The sequence below is a fragment of the Salmo salar genome, chromosome 11 (genome assembly GCF_965601325.2).
Source record: "Salmo salar chromosome 11, fSalSal1, whole genome shotgun sequence".
Taxonomy (NCBI): Eukaryota; Metazoa; Chordata; class Actinopteri; order Salmoniformes; family Salmonidae; genus Salmo; species Salmo salar.
The window spans coordinates 113,738,013-113,749,588 of NC_138301.1; the positions used below are offsets into that span (position 1 = coordinate 113,738,013).

Genomic DNA, 11,576 nt, shown 5'->3' on the forward strand with positions numbered 1-11,576 from the left:
TATACCTGTTACTCTCCTCTCCTTCACTCCACAGGTATACCTGCTACTCTCCTCTCCTTCACTCCACAGGTATACCTGTTACTCTACTCTCCATCACTCCACAGGTATACCTGTTATTCTCTCTCCTTCACTCCACAGGTATACCTGTTATTCTCCTCTCCTTCTCTCCACAGGTATACCTGCTACTCTCCATCACTCCACAGGTATACCTGTTACTCTCCTATCCTTCACTCCACAGGTATACCTGCTACTCTCCTCTCCTTCACTCCACAGGTATACCTGCTACTCTCCATCACTCCACAGGTATACCTGTTACTCTCCTCTCCTTCACTCCACAGGTATACCTGCTACTCTCCTTCACTCCACAGGTATACCTGCTACTCTCCATCACTCCACAGGTATACCTGTTATTCTCCTCTCCTTCACTCCACAGGTATACCTGCTACTCTCCTCTCCTTCACTCCACAGGTATACCTGCTACTCTCCTCTCCTTCACTCCACAGGTATACCTGTTACTCTCCTCTCCTTCACTCCACAGGTATACCTGCTACTCTCCTATCCTTCACTCCACAGGTATACCTGTTATTCTCTCTCCTTCACTCCACAGGTATACCTGTTACTCTACTCTCCATCACTCCACAGGTATACCTGCTACTCTCCTCTCCTTCACTCCACAGGTATACCTGTTACTCTCCTCTCCTTCACTCCACAGGTATACCTGCTACTCTCCTCTCCTTCACTCCACAGGTATACCTGTTACTCTCCTCTCCTTCACTCCACAGGTATACCTGCTACTCTCCTCTCCTTCACTCCACAGGTATACCTGCTACTCTCCTATCCTTCACTCCATAGGTATACCTGTTATTCTCTCTCCTTCACTCCACAGGTATACCTGTTACTCTCCTCTCCTTCACTCCACAGGTATACCTGTTACTCTCCTCTCCTTCACTCCACAGGTATACCTGCTACTCTCCTATCCTTCACTCCATAGGTATACCTGTTATTCTCTCTCCTTCACTCCACAGGTATACCTGCTACTCTCCTCTCCTTCACTCCACAGGTATACCTGTTACTCTCCTCTCCTTCACTCCACAGGTATACCTGCTACTCTCCTCTCCTTCACTCCACAGGTATACCTGTTACTCTCCTCTCCTTCACTCCACAGGTATACCTGCTACTCTCCTCTCCTTCACTCCACAGGTATACCTGCTACTCTCCTATCCTTCACTCCATAGGTATACCTGTTATTCTCTCTCCTTCACTCCACAGGTATACCTGCTACTCTCCTCTCCTTCTCTCCACAGGTATACATGCTACTCTCCTCTCCTTCACTCCACAGGTATACCTGCTACTCTCCTCTCCTTCACTCCACAGGTATACCTGTTACTCTCTTCTCCTTCACTCCACAGGTATACCTGTTACTCTCCTCTCCTTCACTCCACAGGTATACCTGTTACTCTCCTCTCCTTCTCTCCACAGGTATACCTGCTACTCTCCATCACTCCACAGGTATACCTGCTACTCTCCATCACTCCACAGGTATACCTGCTACTCTCCTATCCTTCACTCCACAGGTATACCTGTTATTCTCCTCTCCTTCACTCCACAGGTATACCTGCTACTCTCCTCTCCTTCACTCCACAGGTATACCTGCTACTCTCCTCTCCTTCACTCCACAGGTATACCTGTTACTCTCTTCTCCTTCACTCCACAGGTATACCTGTTACTCTCCTCTCCTTCACTCTACAGGTATACCTGTTACTCTCCTATCCTTCACTCCACAGGTATACCTGCTACTCTCCTCTCCCCACAGGTATACCTGCTACTCTCCTCTCCTTCACTCTACAGGTATACCTGCTACTCTCCTATCTTTCACTCCACAGGTATACCTGCTACTCTCCTCTCCTTCACTCTACAGGTATACCTGCTACTCTCCTATCTTTCACTCCACAGGTATACCTGCTACTCTCCTCTCCTTCACTCTACAGGTATACCTGTTACTCTCCTCTTCATCACTCCACAGGTATACCTGCTACTCTCCTCTCCTTCACTCTACAGGTATACCTGCTACTCTCCTATCCTTCACTCCACAGGTATACCTGCTACTCTCCTCTCCTTCACTCTACAGGTATACCTACTACTCTCCTCTCCATCACTCCACAGGTATACCTGCTACTCTCCTCTCCTTCACTCCACAGGTATACCTGCTACTCTCCTATCCTTCACTCCACAGGTATACCTGCTACTCTCCTCTCCTTCACTCCACAGGTATACCTGCTACTCTCCTCTCCTTCACTCTACAGGTATACCTACTACTCTCCTCTCCATCACTCCACAGGTATACCTGCTACTCTCCTCTCCTTCACTCCACAGGTATACCTGCTACTCTCCTCTCCTTCACGCCACAGGTATACCTGCTACTCTCCTATCCTTCACTCCACAGGTATACCTGCTACTCTCCTCTCCTTCACTCTACAGGTATACCTGCTACTCTCCTCTCCATCACTCCACAGGTATACCTGCTACTCTCCTCTCCTTCACTCCACAGGTATACCTGCTACTCTCCTCTCCTTCACTCCACAGGTATACCTGCTACTCTCCTCTCCTTCACTCCACAGGTATACCTGCTACTCTCCTCTCCATCAGGTCATTCTGTCCACAGTGGCAGGGGAACAAAGAGTTCTTTCTCTCTCTTTCTTTCTCGCTCTCTTTTTTCCCTCACTCACTCACTCATCCCTCTCTTTTTCTCTCTCTCTCCTACTCCCTGTCTTTCTTTCTATCTCTCTCCTTTTTCCCCTCTCTCCGTATTAGGAAGGGAGGGAGGGAGGGAGGGTGGGAGGGGCAGACGCAGTGTAGAACACTCCAAAAAGTCAAATGAATTATACATTTAGAAATGAAAACCTCAGAGACCTCAGACTGACTTTTGATTGGAATGAGACCTGCTCCGCTCAGAGCATCATAAATCACTTTCACACACACGCCCGCACACAAACACACACACACATATATACACACACACATAAATTAGAAGAAAAAAAAAACATTTCTATGATTTGACCTTGGTGTGTATCTGCATCTGTGTGCGTATGTCTTGCCCCTGCAGTTTGACATGCAGCAGATGTCCCTGGATGAGCTGAAGCAGGTTCTGTTTCACGCATTCCGAGACCACCTGACGATGAAGGACATCGAGAACATCATCATCAACGAAGAGGAGAGCCTCAACGAGACAGGGAACTGCCCCGAGTACGAGGGAGGTGAGAGAGGGAGTGTGGGGGGGGGGGGGGGGATGACAGAGAGCAGGGTAGAGAGAGAGGTGGAGAGAGAGAGACACACAGAGAAAGACACAGAGAGACGTTGAAGAGAGATAATACTAAAAGAGAGAGATGGTAGAGAAAGAAATGGAGAGAGAGAGAGGAGAGAGAGACAAAGAGTTTAGTATTTAGTATTTTATTGGGATCCCCAATTAGCCGCTACTCTTCCTGGGGTCCAAACAGGAAACAAAACAACAAATAAATAATATATAATATAATATACATAATATACATATTATACATAATACTACATAATATACATAATACTACATAATATATACTGCTCAAAAACATAAAGGGAACACTTAAACAACACATCCTAGATCTGAATGAAAGAAATAATCTTATTAAATACTTTTTTCTTTACATAGTTGAATGTGCTGACAACAAAATCACACAAAAATAATCAATGGAAATCCAATTTATCAACCCATGGAGGTCAAGATTTGGAGTCACACTCAAAATTAAAGTGGAAAACCACACTACAGGCTGATCCAACTTTGATGTAATGTCCTTTAAACAAGTCAAAATGAGGCTCAGTAGTGTGTGTGGCCTCCACGTGCCTGTATGACCTCCCTACAACGCCTGGGCATGCTCCTGATGAGGTGGCGGATGGTCTCCTGAGGGATCTCCTCCCAGACCTGGACTAAAGCATCCGCCAAGTCCTGGACAGTCTGTGGTGCAACGTGGCGTTGGTGGATGGAGCGAGACATGATGTCCCAGATGTGCTCAATTGGATTCAGGTCTGGGGAACGGGCGGGCCAGTCCCTAGCATCAATGCCTTCCTCTTGCAGGAACTACTGACACACTCCAGCCACATGAGGTCTAGCATTGTCTTGCATTAGGAGGAACCCAGGGCCAACCGCACCAGCATATGGTCTCACAAGGGGTCTGAGGATCTCATCTCGGTACCTAATGGCAGTCAGGCTACCTCTGGCGAGCACATGGAGGGCTGTGCGGCCCCCCAAAGAAATGCCACCCCACACCATGACTGACCCACCACCAAACCGGTCATGCTGGAGGATGTTGCAGGCAGCAGAACGTTCTCCACGGCGTCTCCAGACTCTGTCACGTCTGTCACATGTGCTCAGTGTGAACCTGCTTTCATCTGTGAAGAGCACAGGGCGCCAGTGGCGAATTTGCCAATCTTGGTGTTCTCTGGCAAATGCCAAACGTCCTGCACGGTGTTGGGCTGTAAGCACAACCCCCACCTGTGGACGTCGGGCCCTCATACCACCCTCATGGAGTCTGTTTCTGACCGTTTGAGCAGACACATGCACATTTGTGGCCTGCTGGAGGTCATTTTGCAGGGCTCTGGCAGTGCTCCTCCTGCTCCTCCTTGCACAAAGGCGGAGGTAGCGGTCCTGCTGCTGGGTTGTTGCTCTCCTACGGCCTCCTCCACGTCTCCTGATGTACTGGCCTGTCTCCTGGTAGCGCCTCCATGCTCTGGACACTACGCTGACAGACACAGCAAACCTTCTTGCCACAGCTCGCATTGATGTGCCATCCTGGATGAGCTGCACTACCTGAGCCACTTGTGTGGGTTGTTGACTCCGTCTCATGCTACCACTAGAGTGAAAGCATCGCCAGCATTCAAAAGTGACCAAAACATCAGCCAGGAAGCATAGGAACTGAGAAGTGGTCTGTGGTCCCCACCTGCAGAACCACTCCTTTATTAGGGGTGTCTTGCTAATTGCCTATAATTTCCACCTGTTGTCTATTCCATTTGCACAACAGCATGTGAAATGTATTGTCAATCAGTGTTGCTTCCTAAGTGGACAGTTTGATTTCACAGAAGTGTGATTGACTTGGAGTTACATTGTGTTGGTTAAGTGTTCCCTTTATTTTTTTGAGCAGTGTACATAATACTACATAATACTACATAATATACATAATACTACATAATATACATAATACTACATAATATACATAATATACATAATACTACATAATAATTCGAATCCCTAATCCAACTAGGAGACAAATCTGTCGATGTGCCCTTGAGCAAGGAACTTAACTGTAGTTCGTCTTGTCACTCTGGATAAGATAAATGACTAAAATGTAAATGTAGAGAGCGAGATGAAGAGATTCCAGTAAATGAGCGAAGGAGAGAAGAGGAGGGTCTGGGAGAGAAGATAATGGAAGTGAAACAGGAGTGGAGTGAAGAGGGGAAGGGAGAGAGAGAAGAAACCAAAAGTGAGATTGGAAGCTAAACCAAAGGTTATCTTCCTCTCCTTCTGCCCTCTCCCTCAATCCTTCCTATCTCTCTCCTCCCTTCCTCTCATGTCTCTATCCACCTACCCTTTCTTCTTCCTTCTCTTTCTCCGACCCAGTCCATCCAACTCCATTAGACACATCTGTGTGTCTGGGTTACTGTCTGTGTGTGTGTCTGGGTTACTGTCTCTGTGTGTGTCTGGGTTACTGTCTCTGTGTGTGTCAGGCTCTGTGTCTGGGCTACTGTCTCTGTGTGTGTCTAGGCTACTGTCTGTGTGTGTGTCTGGGTTACTGTCTCTGTGTGTGTCTGGGTTACTGTCTCTGTGTGTGTCTGAGTTACTGTCTCTGTGTGTGTCTGAGTTACTGTCTCTGTGTGTGTCTGGGTTACTGTCTCTGTGTGTGTCTGGGTTACTGTCTCTGTGTGTGTCTGGGTTACTGTCTCTGTGTGTGTCTGGGCTGCTCCAGGCTGATGTCTGAGCTGCTCCAGGCTGATGTCTGAGCTGCTCCAGGCTGATGTCTGTGCTGTTTCATCCTGATGTCTGGGCTGCTTCAGGCTCAGTGTCTGGGCTGCTCCAGGCTCTGTGTCTGGGCTGCTTCAGGCTCTGCGTCTGGGCTGCTCCAGGCTGATGTCTCGGCTGCTCCAGCCTGATGTCTGGGCTGCTCCAGGCTGATGTCTGTGCTGCTCCAGGCTGATGTCTGGGCTGCTCCAGGCTCTGTGTCTGGGCTGCTTCAGGCTCTGTGTCTGGGCTGCTTCAGGCTCAGTGTCTGGGCTGCTTCAGGCTCAGTGTCTGGGCTGCTTCAGACTCAGTGTCTGGGCTGCTCCAGGCTCAGTGTCTGGGCTGCTTCAGGTTGATGTCTCGGCTGCTCCAGCCTGTTGTCTGGGCTGCTTCAGGCTGGTCTCTGGGCTGCTCCAGACTGGTGTCTTTGCTGCTCCAGGCTGTGTGTCTGGGCTGCTTCAGGCTGTGTGTCTGGGCTGCTTCAGGCTGGTCTCTGGGCTGCTCCAGGTTGATGTCTGAGCTGCTCCAGCCTGTTGTCTGGGCTGCTTCAGGCTGGTCTCTGGGCTGCTCCAGACTGGTGTCTGGGCTGCTCCAGGCTGTGTTTCTGGGCTGCTCCAGGCTCTGTGTCTGGGCTGCTCCAGGCTGTGTGTCTGGCCTGCTTCAGGCTGGTGTCTGGGCTGCTCCAGGCTCTGTGTCTGGGCTGCTCCAGGCTGTGTGTCTGGCCCGCTTCAGGCTGGTGTCTGGGCTGCTCCAGGCTCTGTGTCTGGGCTGCTTCAGGCTCTGTGTCTGGGCTGCTCCAGGCTGTGTGTCTGGCCCGCTTCAGGCTGGTGTCTGGGCTGCTCCAGGCTCTGTGTCTGGGCTGCTTCAGGCTCTGTGTCTGGGCTGCTCCAGGCTGTGTGTCTGGCCTGCTTCAGGCTGGTGTCTGGGCTGCTCCAGGCTCTGTGTCTGGGCTGCTTCAGGCTCTGTGTCTGGGCTTCTCCAGGCTGGTGTCTGGGTTGTTGGTGATGTTTGTGATGTTAACAAACATAGACAAAGGCACTACCTATTGTTCATGTTTTCAGTTGCATGACTCTTTTTTCCCAAAGAAAATGTCTCTGGAAAAGGAAAGAGGAGAGCAGACGTACAGTGTCATCCTCTTTAGTCTTTGGTTTTCAGTTATGTTTTCTCTGGGGGAACTCAGTGCAGAAAGTTCATTTGACCAGTATGTGATGTTACCAGCATGGGGAATGGAAGGGGAGGCATAATATGAAATTATCATAATTTGATGTAATAAATGACTTAAGTTATACTTCTATTTTTCTCCTCTCCTCTTCCCCTCCTCGTCTTCTCTCCTCTCTTCTCTTTTTCAGTCCATCCTAAGAAGAAGAACAGACAGACATGCGTGAGGAAGAGTCTGATCTGCGCCTTCGCCATGGCCTTCATCATCAGCGTCATGCTCATCGCGGCCAATCAGATGCTGCGGAACGGCATGGAGTAAGCCAATCACACTGTGAGCCTGGGGAGTGGGCCTTACAGTTATATGACCTCACTTCCTCTCTCTGCAGCAAAAACAGGAAGACAGACCAGCCAGAACCCAAACACCTCTGTGAAGGACAACTATCTGTTATTTTAATGAAGTTTGTTTTGATTTATATCATGAACAGTACACAGACAAGAGAGTGCAAGTACTGAAGGATGCACACGGAAAATGTCATTTTCAGTGGAAAAAAGACAAATCAAATCAATGCCACTAGGAGGACTTGATGAACAGACTGGACATGATACAAAGCAATCTTTTATATTTTGTGGGCATAAAGGGATTCCTTTCATTTCTGTATCAGAGAAGGCCACCCCTTTAAGAATGATTTTCTAACCACCCCTTTAAAAGAAATGTTTTTTTTTTTTTACCTCCTATTTAAAAGATCAATTGTCTAATCAAAAGCAATCTATTGAACGTGCATCAGGTGCTTTGAGCCATTCCTAATTTTTAACTGAACTTTTGGTTCTGGGTTTACTTCAGGAGGGCAACATTACCTGACTGGCGCTCCTGCTGTTTAATGTTTTAAACTGTATCTAAACGTGTTAATCTGTTCTTTTTATTATTATTCTACTACTATCTTATATTTACATTTTATAGTCACTCACCTGTGGACATTATACCAATCGATTTTTACACTGTAACAGAGATGGTTCGCGATTTGAGGACAAACTTGTGTTAGCTCCCAGAACAAACCCCTAGGCTTTAGCTCAGCTGACTTCCATAGTCTTAAATCACATAGACATCATTCTACACCTGACATTCCCTCCCTCACAATGTTCCTACGGTATAGTCAACTGTCTGTCTGTCTGTATGTCTGTCTGTCTGTATGTCTGTCTGTATGCACTGCATGTGACTCAGTGGATATTTAAAGGCACTGTATGTATGTACAGTATTTACCGTATGTCGTGTCACTACGTGTCCATAGGGCGGTGTTCTGTGTATGATCAACTGTCCTCAAAGGCTTGGAACATGAAACACCTGGCCTTCTTGGTCCATGAATAATAAGGTTGTGGTCTGAAATGTCTTTGACCAGGCCATGTAAGATTGCTTTTCATTCCAGAAAGTTGTTGTTTTCCCCCCTCAGCCCACGTTCACTCGCCTTCACAGATCTGACAGGACTGACTGGATGGATGAAACAACATGGTGGAATCTCCACCTCCTATCCAATCTGTCTGGATGGATGAAAGCAACATGGTGGAATCTCCACCTCCTATCCAATCTGTCTGGATGGATGAAAGCAACATGGTGGAATCTCCACCTCCTATCCAATCTGTCTGGATGGATGAAAGCAACATGGTGGAATCTCCACCTCCTATCCAATCTGACTGGATGGATGAAAGCAACATGGTGGAAAGTCCACCTCCTATCCAATCTGTCTGGATGGATGAAAGCAACATGGTGGAATCTCCACCTCCTATCCAATCTGTCTGGATGGATGAAAGCAACATGGTGGAATCTCCACCTCCTATCCAATCTGTCTGGATGGATGAAAGCAACATGGTGGAATCTCCACCTCCTATCCAATCTGACTGGATGGATGAAAGCAACATGGTGGAATCTCCACCTCCTATCCAATCTGTCTGGATGGATGAAAGCAACATGGTGGAAAGTCCACCTCCTATCCAATCTGACTGGATGGATGAAAGCAACATGGTGGAAAGTCCACCTCCTATCCAATCTGACTGGATGGATGAAAGCAACATGGTGGAAAGTCCACCTCCTATCCAATCTGACTGGATGGATGAAAGCAACATGGTGGAAAGTCCACCTCCTATCCAATCTGACTGGATGGATGAAAGCAACATGGTGGAAAGTCCACCTCCTATCCAATCTGACTGGATGGATGAAAGCAACATGGTGGAATCTCCACCTCCTATCCAATCTGACTGGATGGATGAAAGCAACATGGTGGAATCTCCACCTCCTATCCAATCTGTCTGGATGGATGAAAGCAACATGGTGGAAAGTCCACCTCCTATCCAATCTGACTGGATGGATGAAAGCAACATGGTGGAAAGTCCACCTCCTATCCAATCTGACTGGATGGATGAAAGCAACATGGTGGAAAGTCCACCTCCTATCCAATCTGACTGGATGGATGAAAGCAACATGGTGGAAAGTCCACCTCCTATCCAATCTGACTGGATGGATGAAAGCAACATGGTGGAAAGTCCACCTCCTATCCAATCTGACTGGATGGATGAAAGCAACATGGTGGAAAGTCCACCTCCTATCCAATCTGTCTGGATGGATGAAAGCAACATGGTGGAATCGCCAACACTTATCCAATCTGAAGGCTTGTTTTCTTGACACCTACTGTACCAGGGCCCATATTCACAAAGCATCTCAGAGTATGAAGGCTGATCGAGGATCAGTTTTCCCTTTTAAATCATATTCATTAAGACTATATAGACAGGGAGGGGGTGCTGATCCTAGACTGAATACGGGCCCAGTCAGATGTCTTAGATCTGTGAGACGGACTAGGGGAGTGAACGAGCTAGGGCAGAGGAAGAGAAGCAACCTTTTATGATGAACTACACGCTCAGACCTGGACAGATCAAATATTTATACTAAAATATATATTCCATTACCTCTACATCAATATGCATGTAGTTGCTATTTTAGTATTCCTTTCCTTTGGAGGATGAAGGTTAAAATCAATTCAACCTTTCCTATGGCCTTGATTTTAAATGTGTGTACTGTGTGTATGGACTACTATTACATTTCACTTTCAGATTTATACTGAATTCTCTATTTATTCCAGCTATTAATCAAATCAGAATGCAGAGGGGAATATTTGGTCATAAATATGCAAATACAAGGTCACATGGCCATAATCACCACCTAGCTGTTTCCATCTCTTTTACACTGCTTGTCATAGGACTGCATGACTCACTGAGGCCTGGGGCCACATGTATCAAGCATCTCTGAGTAGGAGAGGCTGATCTATGGACAGGATGGAGCTGATCAGTACTGCTACTTTCAAATACATACTGTTCTTCACACAGTAACGTGTTCAAGTCAAAGTGTATTCGTTTGCAGAGGTCTTTCATTGTTGAAATGTTTTCACTCTCAATACCACATGTTTAGGCTACTATAATGTATAGATATTGTTGGCCATGTAGTGTAGTTCTTCACACTCAAAATCATCTTGCTGTCTCAGATATCTAAATATATTTATATGTAATTGCAAAGAAACATTCTGGCCCATTGGTACATTAGTCTATTATTGTTATAAGCCATTATGGTCCCTGACACCAGCATCTAATCGTAATGTGTATCTATATTAGTCATAGTTTTAATATTGTAAATGTTTCTGTCATATCTTTTCCAACCTGGTAAAGGGGATGTACTTGGGCTAAGAGAGAGAGTCTATAACCAGCACTGGTGGTTTGGAGACCTGTGATTTTGCGATCAGTGGAGGCTGGTGGGAGGAACTATAGAAGGACAGGCTCATTTTAATGTCTGAAATGGAACAGAGACAAACATTCGATTTGCATATGTTTGATGTGTTTGATACAGTTACATTTATTCCATTCAAGCCATTACAATGAGCCCATCCTCCTACAGCTCCTTTCACCAGCCTCCATTGTTTGAGATTATATAAATGCCAATATGTTTATGGAGAAATCTAAAAAGAAAGAAAAATAGCAATATTAATGATGGTAACATACAAATAAAGATATGTAGTCTGTACAAACATAATCAACCTGTGGTTATGCAATAAAATCTTTTTTTATATATAGAAACAAAAAACAGTTCTGTTTTTCTAGTGAATGAATAGACCACTTCCCAATAGTCTTGTTTTACGTGTATACCTTTCATAACTTGGCCACTGGGTGGAGGCAGTGAGCTGCATCTGACAGCGCTATAGATAAATGAACCATTCTACTGTACCTGTTTTAAGCCGCGTTTACACGTTGCACTAACATGTGATTTTAGTGATCTGATCAACATGATTCAATTATTTTCTAATCAAAGTTTGCCAAGTCTACATGTTGTATTAAAATAGCTGTGTTTACACAGCCAGACCAA

At 46.4% G+C, this 11,576-nt stretch overlaps 1 protein-coding gene across 1 annotated transcript in view; it reads left to right on the forward strand.

The window, feature by feature from the left end:
- The window catches only part of LOC106563653 (calcium-binding protein 8), a 50,440-nt gene extending 38,864 nt beyond the window's left edge, over positions 1–11,576 (forward strand). Inside the window, exons 4-5 of the mRNA XM_014129419.3 lie at positions 3,104–3,254; positions 7,372–11,576. Of these exons, the coding sequence (XP_013984894.2) occupies positions 3,104–3,254; positions 7,372–7,499 (279 nt within the window). The 3' untranslated portion in view covers positions 7,500–11,576. The remainder of the gene's footprint in view (positions 1–3,103; positions 3,255–7,371) is intronic.